This window comes from Aristolochia californica, unplaced genomic scaffold (assembly GCF_029961685.1).
Source record: "Aristolochia californica isolate CCGP_79_NKW_82.1479 unplaced genomic scaffold, dmAriCali1.0.hap1 SCAF_7, whole genome shotgun sequence".
Lineage (NCBI taxonomy): Eukaryota > Viridiplantae > Streptophyta > Magnoliopsida > Piperales > Aristolochiaceae > Aristolochia > Aristolochia californica.
In genome coordinates this window covers 3537429-3559627 of record NW_027182268.1, presented here as the reverse complement: position 1 = coordinate 3559627, position 22199 = coordinate 3537429, and the positions used below count along the sequence as shown (strand labels likewise).

The following is a 22199-nucleotide window of genomic DNA, read 5'->3' as shown; positions in this document are numbered from 1 at the left end:
ACCTCATTAAAATTTCCACTCCCACGGCAACAGGCAACAATGGCTGTAAATCGTCTCTTTCATTTATTGTCAACACAATAGATTACAATATTCTTTCCTCACGGCGATGAATTAGATACAAATAAAGGGTACGGAATTTAATCTTTTTTTTTTTTTTTTTTTTTTTAGCCGGAAGAAGATGGAGAAATGTCTCGTTTGTTTCTGGTGAGGTTCAGAAGTAATAATCGAGATGGGTACTCCATGGCTGCATTTGTCGGAGCTGTGAGCTACAAGTAGGGGTCTGCGTCGTCGCAGTCAGAGGCCATTTGGCCCTGGCCAGTGGTTGTCGATTCCTATTCTTCTCTCCATATCGATCATGTGCCGCTGGTCAAGCAGACACTGGTGTAGGGAACTGGACTGCGACAGTACTTGGGACGCTGTGTCCGAATTGAAGTCGTAGAACGAACTGGCTGCCGATATCTTCATCGAGAGGAACTGATGGATGGAATAGAGATATAAGCGGAAACAAGATTTGATAGTTTTGGATAATCGTAACTTAAATAAATGAAGTACTGATTGAAGAGTGGAGCAGAACCGAGCGCACCTCGACTTGATTCTGAAGCGATTGCACGTAATTGATTATTTCATCAAGCATTACAGCCATCCCCATTGTCTGCGGGAACAAACATTTAGTATTGGCTCTATATCATATTATTGTTTTGCAGAAAAAGAGAAGGGAGAGAAGAGAGAGAATTGATTATACCTTGTAGCAGCCAGGAACGAGGTCCTTCAAGCATCGCATTCGTTTGTTGATTTTTTCTCTTCTCACCTGATCAAAGATGCAGAGAAAAGTATAAAACTCCAGTTTGTAATTTTCTGTCTGAAACATTTTATGAAAGAATTAAATTTCTTATCTTAGAGATAAATTGAAGTCGCTGTTTCTGTTAGAGAAAGTGACTAACTCACCCTTTCGGCCAAACTGTGGCTATCAGTCGCTTGGCCTCTTCTTGCTCTGACATGAATAACCTCCTCTGGTTTCTCCACCACTTTCTCATTGCTTTTCTTTCCTCTTCCCGAACTCTGCAAATACGGAACAGAGAAAGAGAACCCGATTGAATATACTGAATTATAAAAAGGGGTGACAAAGGAAAAACCCGTCTCATCAAAACGAAACAAACATACATTTCTCCTTTTACTGGTCTTCTCCTCCTGCCTCGACGTATTTTCCGATACCGGAGCAGAAGAATTCCCGGAGCTACTTTCCGACACACTTGGGGCCTTCCTCTTCTTGTTATCCCTCTCGACAACCCCAATACAAGGCGCGGGGTTGGAAACGACGGACGAATTCGGGCACTCAGAAGCAAAAACACCCCAACCGTTCTCGGAGAAGGCGGGAGGAAAATCGAACACGTTCGACAAAACCATCAGATTCTGCAAATTCAAGGAGTGATTCTCCGTGGCAGCAGCGCCACTCAGCTCCAAGAACTGGTTCACCAATTCGACATTTGAATCGTTCTCCATTAAAGGGAAGGCGGGTCTCAGACTCTGCAGACTGTTTGAAAACTCCGCCAGGGATTTGGGTGAGTCTCAGTCGATGAGAGCCGCAAGCAAGGGCCGACTCCCCCGACGGCCTTATATAACGCGAGTAGCGAGATGGATCCGCGAACACGGCGGTATTTACGGGCTGCGTACGTATTCATTTGACGACATATTTATCCAAAAAAAAAAAACAATGGTGGCAGTTCTGGAGATTGCCGACTGTGTTAGAGGTAGAAGATAAGAATCACATGGGAGAATTTATGGAAATATTTGTAGCATGGAAGAATGTTCGAGACAAAGTAGTGTTTTTTTTATTTATAAAAAAACGCCTTTTCAAGTATTTACGTGGATAAGTGATAATAGGGGATGATTTGCATGGCCATGGATGGTCGCACTGGGGTCGGTGATTTACGATTTATCGATGGGGATAACTGCTCTGTCGGATTGGTATCGAGGAAAGAGAAGAAGCTCATGTAGACCCAGAAAAAAAAATGTGGATCGGTGCGGAGAAAACCATTGCCCAGGGAAAACCATTAACGAAACTGCAGGCTGATGACAGGAGCAGGAGCCTGACATGTAGCAGGAGAGGTGTCTGAAGATGAGTGATGGTGTGCTTCCGTTTGATCAGAATCACAAGTACATGAAGCACGGGAAAAAAAAATCTGGGATGAGGTGGTGTATAGTGCGAAGCATGAGAAAGGCTATCTCAACCGTTCAATCGATAACTACCTCAGCCGACTATAGAAAGTGATTTTTCATTTCTTCTCAAGATTTTAATTCCTCCAAAATTATTGGAGTTAAAAAAAATCATTATTCGCGTTATACAAAGAGTTTCATGAACATAAATAAATGTGTAAATTAAAATATGATGGTTGGAAGAGGTGGAACTACCTCAAAAGAAGTAAAAAGAGAGCATCAAATGGATATGAAATCTCTAAAGGGAAGGAAGAACAAATAAGGAGGCAGGAAAGTCTGAAGCATCATTAGAGTTCTAGTTTAACGAAACCATTCTTGGACATCCAAGGTAAGCGTAAGAGGAGCAACATCCAGACCAGGATAGAGAAGTAGCCATGCCTGCGCTTCTATCTGCTTACCATCTACCCCGTCTCTCACTCGGCTTCGACCTCCGCCACAAGAAGCCCTTTTCAGCCACGAAAATGCAGGTTGCTTACGAGCTTGACAAGGGCCAGACCCGCCATTTCCATCAATTGCCATCTGGTTTGAAGATGGAGGTCATTTCCCAAAAGGGTCATAAAAATGGCACCTTCAGTAAACCACCCTTGGTTTTCGTCCATGGAAGCTTTCATGCAGCTTGGTGCTGGGCGCCTCACTGGCTACCCTTCTTTTCGGAGTTTGGGTACGATTGCTATGCCCTCAGCCTCTTGGGTCAGGTAACCTCTCTGGGTACTTGTTGTTTGAACGTTCAAATTTTTTTTCTTTTTACGCGTACTGCGTCCATTGGGAATTGGCACTGATCCCTTTGAAATTTGAAATTATATGGTGTTTTTCTTCAGTGTATAGTGGTGAAACAAGGAAGTCATTTGGCTCTAACCGTCGTTGGCCAAGCTTTGCTTTAAAAGTTATTCGTTTTTACAGAAGTAGTCAGTGCGAATTTTGGATAAATACGTCCTTCTCGTAGTTCAAGTTGACGTTTGAAGACACTGTATTTGGGATTGTATTCATTGATCATATTTTGAAATTTTATTAACGAGTTGTAGATTTCTTGCATATTTTTCTTTTCCAGATGGGTAATGCTGGAGTTGATCTTTCTCTGGATCTATTGCTTACAATAGAGAGAGGATGTTGGATAAAGAAATAGAGTAATGGGAAGGAGAAGAGTGAGAACTTTCTCTTCTGGAATTCTATTTCACTTCCTCATCACTCAATGAAACAACAAGTATGGAAAAATCATCACTTTGAAAGTGCTTCAGTATTCCATCGACAACAACACATGACTTACTGATTAAGGAATAGTGGAATCCTATGAGTTTCAGTTAAAAATAGACGCTTACTGAAAGGGTTATTGTGATCATTTTCACAAAAAAAAAAAGTCTGACCTGACCCCCAAAGTATGGCATCTCATAGTCATTTATGTGATCTGTGGGTGGATTTATGGGTTCTAATAGGCTTGTTGAAGCTTTGCCAACACTATGTGAGGAAGGATGCTCTAATAAGTAAAACCCCCAAAACTTTGCGGCAATCAGCTGTCTTTCTCCCTGTTCCTATTCCTCAGCTACTAACAACACATTTTACGTTTTATTTGAAGCAGTGATATTATAGACATACCTGAAAACTGCTAAAGATACAACTTTGTATTGTTCAACTGTGTACTAATACTTCAAGGATACCATGTTCTGAGTAGCATAAAAAGGGAACATGATGGCAGTTCTTGATGAAGGATTAGTTGTTGTTAGTTTCTTAATTCATCCGGAATCTCATCTTTGAGGCTTGGTTTTGGTGTTTGGTGCAGTTCCTTGAAGATGGCATACTTCTCTAGCACATAAAGTGGGACTATCCATTTTTAACTTAAGTTGGCTAATCTGTGGTCCAGAATCTTACTGAGAGAACACTTCTAGGGATTTAGTTTAACAAGCTTTTGTCTTAACTGCTAAAACTTTAATTAAATTACCATTACTGTCAAAAAGGTAATGATATTCGACTCAGGTGCCTGAAACTAGGATCCTTCAATTGGTCAGCTTGGGCTCTCCCAAGAATTTGCTGCATGCAAAATTATGGTTTTATGTCAGAGTAAATTTCTGTTTAGATTTAGATTGTGGAGGACAACAGTGCCTAATATGTTTACATTGCTTTGCTATATGCCCAGGGTGAAAGTAACGTGCCTGAAGGACCTGCAGCTGGTACACTTCAGGTATTCCTGTGGCAGTCTTGAATTCACATTTGTCAGTTGAATCTCTTTGAAAACCTTTATTGGGACATTTTTAGTTCTTAATTTATCTCTTGTTGTTACTTCCAATCTCTTCAGTAGACACATGCAAGTAATATAGCCGATTTCATTCTCAAAGAAGTCAGGTCTCCACCAGTGTTGATTGGGCATTCATTTGGAGGACTCATTGTTCAGATTTACATCTCAAATATGATTCCACCACATGAACCTCATAATCACTTTAGCTATGGTAGGTTCATATCTTGTTGTAGATGTTAATTTTTACTTTTTAGTGATTAAACTTCTGTTGTCTATGTTAAAGCTATTGTATTTCACTCAATTGTGACATCTCAAATTCATGAATACCTGAGCTTACGCATCTCTCTCTCTCTCTCTCTCTCTCTCTCTCTCTCCCGTTCTATATAGACCTGCTATGTATGTATACTTTTTGCGTACAATTTTTGGTAAATGGATAATTGTGGCTCAAAGTTCTTTTGCATAATTGCAGATAAGGATAATTTATACCCTGCACTTACAGGAGCTGTGCTTGTCTGCTCTGTCCCTCCTTCTGGAAATGGGTGAGACGCAATATAAGCATTCTCTTCAGCATTAATATCGATCTATTTTCTTTACCTGCATATGAAGTCTCCCTGGAGCTCAAATATGCCTTGCACTATTGTTATGTAGTGGCTTAGTTTGGCGGTACCTGTTGTCTAAACCAGTCGCTGCCATCAAGGTGAGAAACCAATCCTGCTATTGCCACTGATTGCAGAAATAAAAAATCAAGCAGTGAAGTTTGCTTGGTATAGTTTATAAACTTTGTTTTTGTTAAATACTCAGCTTCTTGTACCAGGAGATTGAGGGTGTAGTTCATCAATTCATGGCTTTTATTAATTTTTCATTCTCTTACCAGGTGACTCTCAGCTTGGCTGCAAAAGCCTTTGCAATTTCTTTGCCTCTTTGCAAGGAAACATTTTTCTCACCAGGAATGGAAGACAATATTGTGAAACGGTTTGTCAAAGTTTTTAGTTTTCTTTTTCTATCATTTGGAAATATAATTTTACTTAGCTTTTAAAAAATCTGGTGCACAATAGGACATGAGGCCTTAGTTTGTGAGAATAGTTTGGTTGTAAAACTTGCATCTTTTTGTTTAATGTTTTTTCATCTAATATGGCTATGGAAAATCATACAGACAAACTCATGATGACTGATAGGGCTACTGAAGATGAATAGGAACAAAAACGTGAAAAGAGTGACATGTAATCACTTATTAAGTGAACTGAAATGCCAAAAACAAGCTTCTTGTATTGGTAGATAAATGCAAAATTATATGTTTTGGTTATGGTGGAGACAGTAAAACAGAAAAGGAGTCATTAATTTGCTGAATGCAACATTTATACACATAATAAGTTTTTATAACATTTTTCTTTACGGTACAGTTATATTTTGAGGGTAAATTTAGTCACCTTCAGTTAGCACTATTGTGATTACTGGTTAGGATGCTCTTCCTGCTACAACTGAACATGTCTGTTGACCCTTTTTTTATTCTTTCATAACAATTCTCGCTTAGCTAAATATGGTAGCTTCTCTTTTCTTTATGTGCTTGTCAATGCTTTTTTTTTTTTTTCTCTCAATGTAAACAATGCTTTTTCTTATTATACAGAAAGATAATCCTTCTCCAGCTCTCTTGAATCTGAATTTTGAACTAGGTGGTAGTTTCCTCATTTTTTCTTTTTCTTTCTTACAGATATCAGGAGTTGATGAAGGGAAGTTCAAAGGTTCCTTTGTTTGATCTCAAGAAGCTCAATGTGTCATTGCCATCTCCTTCAGTGCCAGGAGATTTTATAGAATTACTCGTGTTAGGGGCAAGTGATGACTTCATAGTGGTGAGTGCTGAGGTATAATTTATTTTAATTTAGGATGCAATTCATTGACCATTGTACACATGTAGAGATTAACAAGCCTGGTGAATGACATTGGTGGTTTAGTTGGTCATCTGGACGACCCAGAAAAAATAAATAAGAAAATAAAAATAAAAATAAACTTTCTTTGACTTGAACAGTTACCCAATTGCCTAGGTGAAGGACAGCATGAAATAACAGAGGATTACCCAAACAATAGCAAGGTTTATTTGAGCTAACAGAGCCAATCAGAATTGCCTAAACAAAGGGCCTTTGAAGACATTAGCAAAGGCATGATAGCGATACATAATCTCTTACTGGAAGTTCCTGAAACTGTGAGCAGCTCATTGGATAATCTTAACCGGTATATAGTGTTTCTACTTACTGAGAAGGTTATATAAAGTAACCTATAAAAAAAACTAAGTGAAAATAAACAAAAGAGAAGTTCCTGAGTATAGCTTATTTGCAGATAACTGAGCATGAAAAACTGGTCTCTTCCATTTTGTATGAGCTGTTGGTGATGGGAATTCTATCATGATTTTAGGATGTAGAGGGACTGAATGAAACTGCCAGACATTATGGGGTGCCACCAGTCTGCATAGACGGGGTTGCACATGATATGATGCTCGATGTTTCATGGAAGAAAGGAGCTCAAGTAATCTTATCTTGGCTGAATAGTCTGGACAAATAGGAGAGTTAGAGAGCATCTTTTACTAGTTCAATCTTAATTCTTTATGTTATTTGGTTCCTCCTGTTCTATCCATTGCTTCTCTTTCTTCATTAATGAACGAATCCAAGGCGACCTCTACTGGTCACCATCTGATCTAGTTAGTATATTGTCACTGGATTGAAGAGTATCAGAGGAGTAGATCTTTGTTGAAGAAGACTGGTCAAGAATTGAAATTAATAAAATGGTCAAAGGTTGGCCATCTGCCTCGGCCTCCCTTGGCCCATTTCTTTGACAGAGACTCGATTTTACGATTTTCTCTTTAATGTGACGGAGGAACCCTAAGGATAGCCGGGAAAATGAAATGCTGGTGGATTCAGAGCCCGTTTCACTTCGTGAGAAACGATGTTACGGATTCTCTGTGGAAGGACCCACTGCTTACAAATTTAGAATTCTGAAAATTAGTCCTTTTGATATCCATTAATGGTCTTTTAAAGAAGTTGCTGATTTGGTCTTAAGCAGTGCAGGAGGTTTAACAACTTTCTTTGTCTTGCTCATTGAATTATACAGCTCTTTCTGCAGAAGCGCCTCCAGAATCAAAGTCGGAAACCAAGCACGACAAAATCAAAATTCAACGAAAATATCGATCGAATTGGTGAATCTCACTTTCAGTTAACTCCTCTGTTTATTTTCTTGCTCTTTGCCACTCCCCTGGGAGCGACGACTCTGACAGTCGCAAGAATCCACACCTTTGGTATCAGTCTTGTCATAATCATGACAATTATTGTTGGAATGTGCCACACGGTTCAAACTCGCTGTTTGTCTTTGGTTCTTTCTCTCTCTCTCTCTTCCTGTGACCCCAGAAGTGTTATCAGCCATCCCCATACGAGAAATTCGACTTCAAAGTCACCCCAGCAATAATTGCTTCTCATGCACCCAACTCAATCCACTTCTGTCAAGCTTCTCCAGTACAGGGTATGCTTTTTCTCCCTACCAAGCAGCAACAATCAGCAAAAGACGACGACCTGTACATTTCGGTGGGAGTAATGTTGTCATTTTAGAATGAATTGCTTAAATTCAAACAACTCACTTGTCTAATACTGCGGCTGACTTGGTGGATCTACGGCAAATAAAGAAGTTTTGATTCTCCACTTCATCGAAGCTTCTACATTCGGCAACCCAGAGATTGCTCTAATTCAACACTCTTAAAGGTCTTGCTGGAGCTCTAAAAAAATCAAAATTTTGATCGGAATTCAATTTGCCAAACTGTGGGTGAGGTTAGCAGTTCAATACACTGAGATTTGTCATCTTCTTCCTTGGCGGGACTACCGCCGATCAATAATGCAAGAAGACAACTTCAATTGTTTGCTTGTACAAATAAAACTGGAAAAGATTTTCGTCCATCTATTTCATCAAATCACTTGATGTTTTCCTGACGATCAAGACTGGTTGGCACGAGAGAACACGATCATCTTGACCCGGATAACGTTCGCATCGCCATTTCCAGATGTTCTACACTTACAAATTCAATTTTTTCTGGTTCTGGATCATCTGAAAGTGTTTAAACTTGCTGTGGTCACTTTAGAATTGTTTTTTTTTTGGATGTTGAGCCGCTTCTTGACCTACTCCCACAGAGAACAGCGACACAAGTCAAATTTTGCTGCACTGACACAATTATGCACTACATTGGCGAATTGCCATTCCACTTACCGTCTCCTTGTCTGTCTATGGCTGTAAGGAACAAGAAACCGCATTGGAAAATGAAGTGTTCTTTGCTTTCTCATATCCACTGAGACATCCTTTTGGAATTCAAGCAAATGTGTGCGGTGGTTTCTGAGTTTTTTAACTGGTTAAAGTTGAAATGCGGACAAACCAGGCAAAAACGAGAAAATGACTACTCGATTACATTGTTATTTAATTTCGATGTTCTGTTGTTCAGTCAAACACGTTTTATATTAAAGAGAATCTAGAAACTAAGGAAGTTGAATGGTCGATTCCCCACGAAAGTCAGGTTTCTTTTCCGAGAACAAAAACAACTAAGCTTCTAAACACTTTGGCATTTGGGTCTTGGTCTTTGAAATTCTACTCCAATCGTTTTAAGCAGGGAAATTGATAGAAAAAGTGGAAACTCCAGTAGGCTTTTACTTTTGGCTACTCTTTCCCTGTTGGGTCCCTATAAATCTTTCCAGCATCTACAGGCCGTCTTTATAACACTTCTTGGTCCCCCTTTGGATATAGAAAAAGGCAGCAGCAATGGCCTCCGGAGAAGCTGAACTGAGGAAAGGGCCATGGACTCTCGAAGAGGACAGTTTGCTGATTCACTACATTTCTTCTCATGGTGAAGGGCGTTGGAACCTTCTCGCAAGATGTTCAGGTAGAGACGAGTTTCATTGAATGGGTATCTGTGTTTTGATTACTTGATGCCGCCCTTCGTTCCATGTGTTCTACTGGTTTTACTCTTTTCACAGGTCTGAAGAGAACTGGAAAGAGTTGCAGATTGAGATGGCTCAATTACCTGAAACCTGATGTGAAGCGCGGAAACCTTACACCAGAAGAACAGATTCTAATTCTTGAACTCCATTCCAAATGGGGGAACAGGTAAGAAGTTTAGCTGTGTAAAGTTCGTTGATTTTTGTTTTTTTTGTTTTTCTCTCTATTTACCTAGTCCTGCTATCAATTTATTGTCATGAGGCCAACGAAAAACTTTTGAACCTGCCAGTTCCTTAAAACTCTCTTTTTCTTTCTTTCTTTCTTTTTGCCTTTTTGGCTTACAAATGAACTCAGAAACTCTGATCCAGTGTAAACCAGTTTCATGCGGAGCTCGAGTTGTTTGTGTTTGTTTTCAGAAGTACTAGGAAAGTCTTATTCTTTCTTCGTTCATGTTAATTAGTTCCAACTTTGAACTTTGAAGAAGGCAACCATGTGCTAGAAATATTGAGGAAAACATCACCAATATGTAATATCATCATCTATTGCTGCAAGATTTTTAATTTTACCCGCCGTGCTGAAGACCGCAACACTTGCATTTATGATTTTGATGGTTTACACTTTTACTGATCATGATATGAAATACCAAAGCGAGAGCATTCGAAGTACTTCAGTAACAGCACCACGATTTAATCAATTTTTTTCTGCAATTTTTTTGGTACCCAAGAGATGATCGTTGTTATTGAAAGAGATGTGTTTCTTTTGATCTTGCAGGTGGTCTAGAATTGCACAAGAACTCCCTGGACGAACAGATAACGAAATCAAGAATTACTGGAGAACAAGGGTTCAAAAGCAGGCAAGACAATTAAAGATCGATGCTAACTGCCCAAAGTTCCGTGACGCAATCCGTTTCTTCTGGATGCCCAGACTACTCCAACAGATGCAATCAACTCAGATGCAGTCCTCTTCAGCCACTGACGCGTTGAACTCCACGCCCGCCATTCTCAAAGTAGCCCCTGAGTCATCCCTACCGGATTCCCCAACAAGCGAGTGTAACAAAACCCTGAGCAACTCCAACAGTTCGGGAGATGACTGCAGTCCAAGCATCTCCTCGGACTCGAAGAAACTCACCCAATTCCCAGAAATCCCAGAATTTCCAACGAGTCCTCACAATGCCTTTGACAGCATTCTGTACAACCCATTTCTCAGAGGTTACTATGCAGACACCAGCTACGATTTCGAGTCATTAAACATGGGGTGCGCATCAGCAACAGGAATGGACTACGCCGCCACCGATTCTTCCATGGGCGAGAGCAGCTGGGTTCACGAAATGACAGAGAATCTGTGGGAAATGGACGAGTTAAGGCCAATCATAAGGACCATATCATAGTGCTATTCAAGGATAGAGAAATCCCATTGTACATCTTAGTCTGCAAAGCTGCAAGTTGCAGGTAAAAAAGAGTTTGCTAAACCTAGCTAGAATCCTTTTCTTCTAATTTTTCCCCTAAAGTCTGCTGTCACTGTAATGAAAAGGTTCTTCGGACTGAAGTAGCAGAGCTTGAGAACTGCGAATCAATGGTTGCTTGACTGATGCTCCTCTGCCAACTAAGAGGATCCTGTACAAAGTCACTTCATGTAAATCTTAAGAGAATGTGATTGTTTGGAAGTGGAATCGGTGGAGCCTTCTCTAATTGTTTTTGCTTTCTTTTTTCTGTTCTCTTTCCGAATCAGTGGAACATTATTCCCCATTTAACGTTCAGGACCACAAAATTCCTGGCAACTTGTTGATCTAATACAAGGAAACAAAGGGTTCCCAGCTCTGGTCGCCACTGTGCTGCTATGCTTCCTCTCACGGAAGATGCTCCATTCCACAAGAATGGATTTTGATTCTCTCGACTGATGACGCTACTACATGATGAATCAATCATGGAGGATTGGACTCTAGTGATGATCAGCCACCCACAACTCAGTAATCTTTTTCCCTTGGCAATTGTCTTCGTGTCCCCACGAGCCACGCGAGGCGTTCATCATGCAGACGTATTTGGTGCCGATGTATGCGGTTATTGCGTATGCCTTTGTCAAAGAATCTCTTTTAAGGAGATATTTGGCTTCACTGAACCTGAACCGGTCCGTTGATTGCTTTGAAAGATTAGCTTTATATCATCTTCCTTCAGCAGCCTAATCCAGGGAACCAGTCGTCCAACTACTCTTCGGAAAGAATAATTTGGTGAAATTTTAGTTATGAGCGATTCAAAGATCAGTTTGTTAGCACAGGAGCCAAGAAACATTCAACTGCCAGAGGTTCCATGGTGTGCGAAGAAGCAGAAATTTTCCACAAGAAGTCTATATTTTCCACCGAGCATCATCATAAAGCGGAAACAATGCGGAAGGTAACTTTCAAGCTTCATGGGGTGGGTCTCTACTGTCTTAGCCACTAAGACATACCCTTCCGCAGTGGAGTGTTGGCATAAACGCCATTAAAAGAATCATGAAAAAATTCGTCTTTAAAAAGGGATTTTGAAGTTAAAAGATGGTCACTTTCAGGAACCTTATCCCAGAAGACGATCGCACTTCGTCTGTCACACAGTGACAAGCAGCTGAGCTTTCGGCGGTCGCCTTTCACTTCACAGAGACCCGTGAAGAGACTGAACTCTCACCACGGCACGGTTATTCTTCAAAAGAGCCTCCACCCCCTTCGTCGTCTCCCCCACCAAAACCAAGCCAACCCCACGTTGCATGAACTCTGCTTTCAGTGCTCGGGGCAAAGTCACATTTGGATCAGAAACGATACTTTTAATCAGTCCAAACAGTAGTTATCCCCTCGGAAATCGAACGCCTGCTCACCAATGAATGATGGCTTCTGCAGTGATGGTGGGTCGCCTTCGTGAATAAAAATTGACCTCTGTCAGCAACGGAAGGTCCACTCACGATGGCTCAGAATGTCCAATCTTTAACAGTTTTTTTTAAGAATTCTACTATTAGTAAACTAATATGCGCTTGATCATCAAGAAATTAGTGAGAACTACGTCAGATGCATGGAATAATGGTTGCAAAGACAGAAGAAAAACTTGCCACCATTGAAAAGAAATTTCCTCATTGAAGTTATGGACAGTTGCAGGTTGTTTTTTTAGCTTAAAGAACATTACTAAAAGAAGAAACCATTCCATCATTTGGTCAGTGGGAAGCATATGCAAGCAATTCTCTCTTTGATTTGAGATAAGGTTGTAAAGAAACTAGAAACTGATAGGATATATGATATTCAATGAATCCTATCCATTTGTAAAAATTAGGATATCATAAATCTGAGAGGAGAGGAAAATGGTTGTCCAGCTCTAACTTGCTTTAGGGGGGGTTAGTCCACAATGAAGTTGAATGAATTACCCCCACATTACTTAGTTCATCCCATTTATGGCATTAGTTTAGAATGACTTGAATTGAAGTGAGATAACACCATTTCATTCGCTGAGGCAAAAACGAGGGAAAGTTGTTTCCTACCTATTTTGCAAATCATCTACTTTCCACGCGCGACGCGCGTTGCTTCTTCCCCTCCCCCTTCTCGTCAGCCTCTCTAGACGCAGAGCCCCCTCGACCTCCCTCTCTTCCCCCCCCTCCTCCGCGATTTTTTTTCTTCCTCTGCCCCCACCCCCGTCGGCCGTCCTCCCTCTCTTTCCGCCTCTCCCCCCGTCGGCCTTCCTTCCTCCCTCTCTCGACCTCCGTCGCAGAGCACGGGAGGCCAGAGCCCCTCGGCCTCCTGGCTTCTCTTTTCTCTCGGCCTCCCTATTTTCTCCCTCTCGGCCCACCGTCGGAGCGTTGCCTCCGTCGCTGTTGCCCACCGCCATCACCGTTGCCCGCTGCCGTCGCCGTTGCCAAGATCACTGTAGAGGAAGACGAAGACGATATTTAATTTTTCCTAAGTTAGGAAAAATTAAACATCGTCGGTTTAATTATCCAATTAATTAAACCATTAGTTTTTATTTTTTGTTAATATATTATTAAATAATAATATTTAAAATGTATATTATGTTATTGATAAATTAATATATTTATTTATTTATTATGTATTTATTTATTTTTATTAAAATAATGAATTTTAATGTTAAACTATATCTTATGTTATTACAGAATAATTTATTTATTTATTATATTCACTTATGTTATTTTTAATTTTATTTATTTATTTTAAATAATTTATTCTAGTCACACGTAATTAGTATATTAATTGATAATAAACTGTAATAATTAATTGGTTTAATTATCCAATTGTTATAATTAATTAAACCATAATTATTGTTTTAATTTATAATAAATTATAATCATTAAGTAATATAATATAATTTTTCATTAATTAGGATATTAATATATTCTAATACTACACGTTAAATCACTTATAAGTGTAGTAACCACGTTTATTTTTGTTAATTATATGTTTAGGTATATGTTCTATTTAAGTATATTATAAAATGTTACTTATTCTCTTTTTTATATCATATTTTTCATTTAGGGGCACTAACACTGGAATCTGTTTTCCAGCCACTTGAACTCGTCTATACTAACACCCAAACATGAGTTGAAGTAGAAGCAATTCATCTCACTTCAATTCAATTTTTCACTTCATTGTGGACTAACCCCCCCTTAGATGATATCCAAATTTGAATAGAAACCTACCTTGCATAGCAAGAGAAGAGGGTTAAATGTACATATTGATATTCTTACAACTTGTTAGTGAGAATAATCTTGCATGATCAAATATATATATATATATATATATATACGATTGATCCAATACGAAAAGACATTTGGTGTGAAACATGCAAAACGGCTGATATAACCGTTGATGGGACGATGGAGATAGCGTTTCGCATGTTTTGCACTAAATGATTTTTCGTATTGGATCAACCCTTTATATATATATATATATATGGTTATTATTTAGACAAAAATCGACAATTTTGGCAGTCATCTTTAGGATAGATATGGAGTTAAATTTTAAATTGGTGTCAAAGTACATGTCTGTTCCATTGGATTTAATTCATTCCCCTTTTAATTTTTAGGATGTTTGATTAATCACATCTCTAAGGGTTTGTTTGGAACCCATGGAAAAGAAAACAGAATAAGGGAGAGAAAGTTATTTTTTGTTGTTTAAAAGTAGAGAATCTTTGAGAGAAAAGAAAATCTCGCTTAATTAATAAAATTTCTCTCACAAAATGATAGAATTTGGGGAGAAAAGAAAATGACTTAAAACTTGAGAGAAAATTTTAATCATTAAAATTTTAAAATATTATTATTTATTTTTTCCGCGTGCATCTAAACAAGAGAAAGTAGATTTCTCTCCCATTTTCAATGGGCATCTAAACAAGAAAAAAAAACCCTTTTCTTTTCTCTTTCTCTTTTTCTTTCTCTTTCTCTTTTCTTCCTTTTTTTTCTTTCTATTTTCTCTGTTCCAAGGTTGTGTTTGGAACATAGAAAGTGGACATAAATGACAAGGAAGAAAAGAGAGAGAGAAAAGAAAAGAAAAGATGTTTTTTTTTTTCTTGTTTGGATACCCATGGAAACTGAGAGAGAAAACTTAGCCAAAAACTCTTACTTGATTTTGTATCCAATATGCTCAAAAACTCGGTTTCTGATAATTATTCAAAAAATTGGACTAAAAAATTTCCTAGAAACAACCCTATATTGGAATCCAATATGCTCAAAAACTAGGTTTCTGATAATTATTCAAAAAATTGGACTAAAAAATTTCCTAGAAACAACCCTATATTGGAATCCAATATGCTAAAAAACCCGGTTTCTGATAATTATTCAAAAAATTGGACTAAAAAATTTCCTAGAAACAACCCTATACTGGAATCCAATATGCTCAAAAACTCGGTTTCTGATAATTATTCAAAAAGTTGGACTAAAAAATTTCCTAGAAACAACCCTATATTGGAATCGAATATGCTAAAAAACCCGGTTTCTGATAATTATTCAAAAAATTAGACTAAAAAATTTCCTAGAAACAACCCTATATTGGAGTAGTAAGCATCTAATTAACTGAGACAAGGAACTTCACTTTTTCAATCTTTATCTTCTCCCAATCAGCAACGAGAGAGAGAGAGAGAGCGAGAGAGGACAAACGCGAAAAAAGGAAAAGGTGGAGCAAAATAAGGAACAACCTGGTGGGAAACAAAGAACCTAGGAAGCATGCGCGTATCAATAATACGACGCCGCCGACTGTCAGACTTTTCCGCCAATAAGCTTCTGTGAGCTGAGAATCCAAACGATGATTGCAGAGAAGCTGTTCGATTTACCTGAAAGATAGATGAAAGCTTAAGACGGAAAAAGGTGCTGAGGTTGTGGGTAGGAATCGACGAGTCTACCTTTGGTCCTTTCTTACATCTTTTCAGAAACAAATTCGCCAGGGCTTATCAAGACTCCGAAGAATTATCAACCGATTGAGCTTTCCCATTCCCAGAAAGGCGAAGCCGTTGAGTACGTCGTCTCTCTTAGGTCCCACTACGCCATTATTGGCATCTGCATGATGAGGATAGAGAAGAGAGCAGCAGAGAAAGACATCTACTCTCATAATTATTTGACACCGCTGGTGACTTGATAATAGAAGACGCGCGACTGGAAACTGGTTTTGAGATTACTTCCTCAGTCAGGACTCTTGACAGGGAGAATGTTTTTATTTTTGCATGATCAGTCGGAATTTTCTCCAGTCTACGGACTTGGATCGAGAAAAGGCCGAACAAGTGCGACCATAATTGGAGTGGTGGTCTGCTGATTGAGTTGATGGGAGCTCTCAATGACCAGTTAGCTTCACTTTCATCACCATTATCGAGTCCTGTAGAATCATGCGGCTCTCAAATAACCAGCAGAATGACCCAGTTTTATTCCACACATATGAAAGCAAAGATTTGATATCTCCATGCCATCTTTGTCGCATTCAGCTACCAGTTTGAAAGAAAGAACCTTTGTAAAAACTTGGAGTGATCATGGTTTCTCCCAAACGAGATATAACCTAAGTATTCTCAATTATATGTTCTTAATCTGAACATTAATTAAAAATTTAAAACTAATACAACATAAATTTTCATTTAAATTTCAGATAAAATCACAACTTCATGCAACCTACTCAAGTTTATCAAGTTTGATGTAATTTGATAAACATACTCATACAACTTATATTAAAAAGGAAGAAAACTTACCGGAAAATGTAATATTCAATGTTGAAGTCTGATATGAGTCAAATCAACAAACATTCATCAAAGATACAATATTCATGTAACTTACAATGAAAAAGGAAAAATAAAGCAATAACTTACCAAAGATATGAGGAACAGTTCATTGTTCCATCTGCCGGCTTTTAGCCCTTGTCGTAGCATCTCCGGCTTCCCTTTGGCCTCCCAAACTTTCTTTTGCCCTTAAATCAATGTAGAAACCCTTATGTAACAGCCAAATGCAAGAATATATTGAGTTCTATGAAGAAACCATGGAAAGACATCATGGATTGACTATGAAAAATGAATCCTTGTTATAAATTAAAAAAAAGGCAAAATCATTAACTAGAGCAAACTTGTTGTTAAGTTGTGGAGCCTAATCAATGCCCTACGCTAAGTTGGTATGTGGATCAATATATTAATTGTTGTTTCATTAAGGGTAGTTTGGAAATTTTACTCTTGTATCGTGGTTGCCCTAGTTTTCTCTTTATGTTTGGGGCACCGCTATTAGGGTTTGGTCATCATCTAAGGAATATCTTGAGTTGCAACCCGAGAGAGGTTAGAGAAAACACCTGTAAGTGTATGTGATTTTTCTTGTAAACTATTTCATTTTCATAGTGGATTACTGCAGCGGCGGAAGACAGGACGTAGTCTTAGTTTGAGGTGAACTTGTATAAATCTTGTTTGTTATTGTTCGTTGTTTTTTTTATTGCTTCAACGATTATTATTATTACTGTCATTAGTTTAAAATTAGGGCGTCTAATTCCTAACACTTGCACGATGATAGTCATGACCAAAGTGTTGCACAACTTTTTTGTTTAAAACACCTTGTTCATGTTGAGGGCTTTGATAGTCTCGTTGGGGTGGGTGTGATTCTCAACTCAACAACAAACTCAATTCATTAAAGTCTGAACTCAATTCTTGGTCTAAACAAGGTTGTGTGTCCGACACTACTCATTGAGAATCCCTCCTTTCTCAAATCACCATTCTAGACGAAGCTGAGGAAAGTAGGTCTCTTTCTCCCTCTAATATTTCAAACCAAACTAATATTTGCTTCAAGTGGCCAGTTCAAGAAGTTGATGACATCAAATTCTTCTACGCCATCACCTCTGCCAAATGCATATCTAATTGAATTGCCTCCTTGAACATCAATGGAGAAGTAAAATTGGATAGGTCTCTCATTACCAATGAGCTAATTAGATATTTTTTCAAATTTATACACCAAAGATCTTTTCGTTTGGCTAGGGATTCAACATTTGAGCTTCCAGTGCATATCAATGGTCATGGCAAGCTTAGTTGAATGGTCTTTCTCTAAGAAAAAAATGGGATTCAAGGAGAAGTAGCAGGCATGGATCATGAGATGTATATCATTTGCATCTTTTTTCCTTCTACTCAATGGGACTACTTATGGCTACTTCAAAGGGATGCAAAGACTCAAACAAGGGGACCCTCTACCCCCCTTCTCTTCTATATTTTCAAAGAATGCTTAACCTTCATAGTGTATAGGGTTAAGTTGAATGGCTTTTCCTAGTTGGTTGATTATTCAATTTCATGGATTTCATCCCTTTGTTGGTTGCCAAGAGCCTCGTGCTCAAAATTTTGTCGAGACCTATAATGGTGTAAATTAAGACAGTTCACTTAGACCTTTATATGTTTAGATGGTCACATATGGGCAGACATAGAATCATACACTGACTTGATGACACATCATCATACAATAAAGTTTTGTATAGTACAAAGGATGGGTGACCACTTGATTAGGTAATTGAACATTGAGTCCATGAACTCAACCACCTCTTGATTTCACTTCCTTTCATCTTAGAAAATGGCCTGACATTTGTGTGAGATACATGATTCTTTTAGTTTGGAAATGATCACATGAAACTTATTGATGCACCTAGCCATTGTGGACAATTTGTATTTTCTACATGGTTGGGAGATTTTATTCCAAGAGAAACTCATCCCAAAGGTAAAATTTTAATTTTGAGAATCAAATCAATAAACCTAGGAAATTATTGATTATACTCAAAATTATGGATATTTTGATTCTCATAAATGGTTTTACGAATAACTATTATAATTTTTTTTTTTTGAAAATTATTTCTTAAATTATTTTATTTTAAAGTTTAGGGAATTGGACCTAGTGGACCTGGCTTATTAGATGTCATGTTTGGGATCAAAATCAATTATTGGAGTTTGAGTGGGTAGTTTGAGATAGAGGAGGAATCAAAAGTTTATTCTTATGAAATTAATTTGGTTCAAATTTTGGTAAAAGAAGAATGTCAATTCTACATAAGGGTGAACTTACAATTTAAGTTTGAACCATAATTTATATAATTAGTGATGTTAAATTATTTGGTGAAATAAACCGTCAATTTAACATCAATGTTATGTATATGTTCTATAATTATACAATGTGAATATTAATTTTAACTCTTATAACTGAAAAGGTCATAGAACGACTCAAAAATGGATAGGCTAATTTAGTCGCCAAAATATTTCGTGCATCAATAATTTTGATTACGATTTGGATAAACCAATTTGTGTGGGTTCGTTTAACCTAATTATCATTGGTCCAAAATTTTGTCCATTGAAATGAAGTAATTTAATTTTTTTTGACAAATTGTTGATGATATGGAAGAGTCTTACATAATTTTCACAGCAAAAAGTCTCAGACCAACAATTCTTATGTGAACTCTTATAAGAGTCTCATGGGACGAAGTTTCACAAAAGTAACTCAGTTAAAGGAGATTTAATTATGTTAGTCTTCTATTTATGTTCAGTTGATTAATTACTTTAAGACTTTGGGTGATACGACATGCGTATAACTATGACACGGGTAGAACCTTATTTTCCATGAGAATAACACAACCTGGCTCGAGCTGATCCTTATAAACAAAGGAAAGAATCCCCACGTAATATTTTGGTCCGACTAGTGAAGGCAAAATGGCATGATCAAGGGTCAAACTCAGATCATAAATTATATAATCTCTTCAATGGAGGATCTTTCTTTGCCAGCATAAGGTTCAAAACGGAAGATCTTCATATCTGCGTGAGAATAGAACCTTATTCTGCATGAGAATAGCACAACCTGGCTCAAGCTGATCCTTATAAACAAAGGAAAAAATCCCCACGTAGTGAAGGAAAAACGGCTTGATTCTCCTCAATTAGCTCTTCCATCTCGGTAAGGGTCAAACTGACAATGGAGGATCTTTCTCTGCCTGCATAAGGTTCAAAACGGAAGATCTTCGTATCTCTGACTGCAAACACCTATCTGGAGTGCAACGAGGAGGAGACTTGGGGCCAAGCTCTCGGTGAGGAAGAGGACATTGGGGCTCAGGTCGTGCCCATTGTCAGACTAGAGGAGGTGATTGTTACTACTGGTGAAGAGGAAGAAGATGTCCTCCTCGATCTTAAATCAAAGCTTTACCGATTTGACAAGGAGGGGGATCAGTGGAAGGAACATGGAGCTCGTACAGCGAAGCTTCTAAAGCATAAGGAGATGGTGAACAGAAAGAGGAGCTCTTTTTGTATTAGATTTGGTTCTAATGAAAACTGCAGGAACTTTATGGAGTTGGTAGAAGAGATTGATCATTCTCAAGTTCAGAAAGATGAGAAAGATAATGCCAATCATGCAGATGACCTCATTGACAAGTTGTCTGTAATTAAAAGCTAGACTGAAGAGGCACCTAAGGCTGCACAGGATGAAAAGAAAGAAGCTAGCTGCTCTGAGAAAACAGAAGATTTCTTGAAGGACTCTGCCTAATCCAACTAGGATAGTGCAACCCACTTCACTTATAAGATTGAAGTCCCTCAAAAATACTAAAGGATTTGTCAAACCGAGTTCTTCATGAAGAAGGGCTCTAACTAGTAGCCTCTTTTGATTTTTCGAAAGTAGAGTCCTAGTTGCAGGAGAACTCCAACAGAGCTGTGAACGTATGAAGAGAGCAATCTGGTTCTTCGAAGTCTGTATTCGAACTGACAGTTTTGTTTGCACCCGGAAGAAGGACCTCCCCTTGCTTCGACGGATTTTCTATAGATGGCATTGCCGAACTAGCAACAGGTTGATTACCCGAGGTTCAAGCCCGTGATCATTGGTGACTGAGGAACAAGAAGGTTGATGTCAAGAACAGATAAGTGAAAGCCAAGCAGGCTACTTTCTACAGGAAGAAGAATCTCCAGTACTATGAGATCTTTACCAAGAGAAACTGCAATTTTGAGAAGCCTTTTCTTTATCTTGCAAAAAGGTCTGCAGGGAATTTCAAAGTGGGAGAAAAGCCAGGTATTTCTCCCCTCAGTGTTTAATTTCTTGGTTGACTTTCATTGTCTAATTCTGGTCAATTTATGGTTGAATTTCTTGGTCAAACTTGTTTATTATTTTTATAGGTTACCGTTACAATCTCCTTCTAATGTTACGAGCATGTTTCCTGGGGAAATCGTGGTAATTAGCATTGACTCTTTTCCATCTACAACAACTCAAATCGGCTACCGCAAGCAGTGGGATTTATTGTGGTGCTTGTCGCCGTAGCCTTCTTCCTCTGTACCCGGTGTTGTTGATATACCTGTTCAGTGTAAGATTTAACTCAATTTTTGTAATCACCATGAATTGATGGTGAAGATTTACATTGAATTTATACTGATTTTACAAGAGTATTTACAACAAAAAATCGGGTTTTTTCTAACTCTCGGCGAACTGGACTTCTACCTCTAATTCCGGTAATTGGAACTGATTTTCGGGCTTCTATTATGTCGTGTTATCCTCTCTCCCCCGCCCCGCAACCTAAGCCTCAAATTGGAACAGACATGAAGCTTGGAGTACAAAAAATTCAACAGAGGGCATGAAATATTTTTTGTGAAATATCGGCTACCTGCATGTGAGATGGCACAAACTGTACGTGAAGTTTGTTAGCAACAACAAGTTCTCGAAAAAAATGATAATCTAATTCAACATGCTTGACTCGCTTATGAGAAACTGGATTGGAACTCAGGAAGATTGCATTTTTGTTGTCACAAAAGAGAATAAGTCGTTGTGGAATAAGAACATGAAAATCACAAAGGAGATGTGTAAGCAAAAAAAGTTCAGTTGCAATGTGTGCAAAAGCATAATACTCAAATTCACAGTTGGAACGTGATACTGTAGGTTGTTTTTTAACACTCCAAACAATTAAATTATCGGTAAGATAAATAGAGTAACTAGAGGTAGAATGACGAGTATCAGGAAAGCCTACCCAGTCAGTATCAGAGTAAACAACTAGAGCACCAAAAATAACAAATAGGTAAAAGGTAAGGCCAAAGTGAATGGTGCATTTAACATAGGGAAGAATATGCTTAACAACAATAAAATGATCTTTAGTGGAAACATGCATGAATTGGTTAACAGAGTTGACCAAATGGGCAATGTCAGGGCACGTGATGGTTAAGTATTGAAGTACGTCAACGAGAGACCTATAAATAGTGGGATAAAAAAATAGAGAACCATCAGCGAACAAATGATGGGAAATGACCATCGACGTATGGACAGGTCTTCTATCAAGTAACAGAGCTTGAGTACAAATATCTCATGCATATTTGAGTAGACTGATAAATAGTCCATATGTAGT

General features: G+C 38.3%; 4 protein-coding genes across 4 annotated transcripts; 3 read left to right on the top strand and 1 right to left on the bottom strand.

Annotated features, from left to right (window-relative positions):
• Positions 1–294: 294 nt before the first annotated feature.
• LOC137936228 (transcription factor bHLH62-like) lies at positions 295–1679 on the bottom strand. Its single transcript, XM_068780798.1, has 6 exons — positions 1661–1679; positions 1162–1565; positions 946–1059; positions 743–808; positions 584–652; positions 295–474 (listed from the first exon to the last, which is right to left on the bottom strand). Exons 1-6 carry the CDS (start codon positions 1677–1679, stop codon positions 295–297), a joined length of 852 nt encoding a protein of 283 aa, XP_068636899.1.
• An 845-nt stretch (positions 1680–2524) lies between these two features.
• Positions 2525–7320, top strand: LOC137936164 (uncharacterized). Its single transcript, XM_068780723.1, has 8 exons — positions 2525–2909; positions 4343–4387; positions 4505–4652; positions 4911–4980; positions 5090–5138; positions 5316–5413; positions 6150–6288; positions 6848–7320. The coding sequence occupies exons 1-8, from the start codon at positions 2589–2591 to the stop codon at positions 6992–6994; spliced, it is 1017 nt and encodes a 338-aa protein (XP_068636824.1). The 5' UTR covers positions 2525–2588; the 3' UTR covers positions 6995–7320.
• A 1903-nt stretch (positions 7321–9223) lies between these two features.
• LOC137936227 (MYB-like transcription factor EOBI) lies at positions 9224–11115 on the top strand. Its single transcript, XM_068780797.1, has 3 exons — positions 9224–9344; positions 9439–9568; positions 10172–11115. The coding sequence occupies exons 1-3, from the start codon at positions 9224–9226 to the stop codon at positions 10785–10787; spliced, it is 867 nt and encodes a 288-aa protein (XP_068636898.1). The 3' UTR covers positions 10788–11115.
• An 8302-nt stretch (positions 11116–19417) lies between these two features.
• LOC137936226 (ran-binding protein 1 homolog c-like) lies at positions 19418–20275 on the top strand. Its single transcript, XM_068780796.1, has 2 exons — positions 19418–19421; positions 19830–20275. Exons 1-2 carry the CDS (start codon positions 19418–19420, stop codon positions 20273–20275), a joined length of 450 nt encoding a protein of 149 aa, XP_068636897.1.
• Positions 20276–22199: the final 1924 nt, after the last annotated feature.

Coding starts and splice junctions, on each gene's coding strand:
- LOC137936228 (XM_068780798.1), bottom strand. Junction 653..742: donor TCGTTCCTGGCTGCTACAAG/GTATAATCAATT, acceptor TTGTTCCCGCAG/ACAATGGGGATGGCTGTAAT. Junction 475..583: donor CGCTTCAGAATCAAGTCGAG/GTGCGCTCGGTT, acceptor TCCATCCATCAG/TTCCTCTCGATGAAGATATC.
- LOC137936164 (XM_068780723.1), top strand. CDS start 2,589: ATGCCTGCGCTTCTATCTGCTTACCATCTACCCCGTCTCTCACTCGGC. Junction 2,910..4,342: donor CCCTCAGCCTCTTGGGTCAG/GTAACCTCTCTG, acceptor CTATATGCCCAG/GGTGAAAGTAACGTGCCTGA. Junction 4,388..4,504: donor CTGCAGCTGGTACACTTCAG/GTATTCCTGTGG, acceptor TCTCTTCAGTAG/ACACATGCAAGTAATATAGC.
- LOC137936227 (XM_068780797.1), top strand. CDS start 9,224: ATGGCCTCCGGAGAAGCTGAACTGAGGAAAGGGCCATGGACTCTCGAA. Junction 9,345..9,438: donor CCTTCTCGCAAGATGTTCAG/GTAGAGACGAGT, acceptor CTCTTTTCACAG/GTCTGAAGAGAACTGGAAAG. Junction 9,569..10,171: donor CATTCCAAATGGGGGAACAG/GTAAGAAGTTTA, acceptor TTGATCTTGCAG/GTGGTCTAGAATTGCACAAG.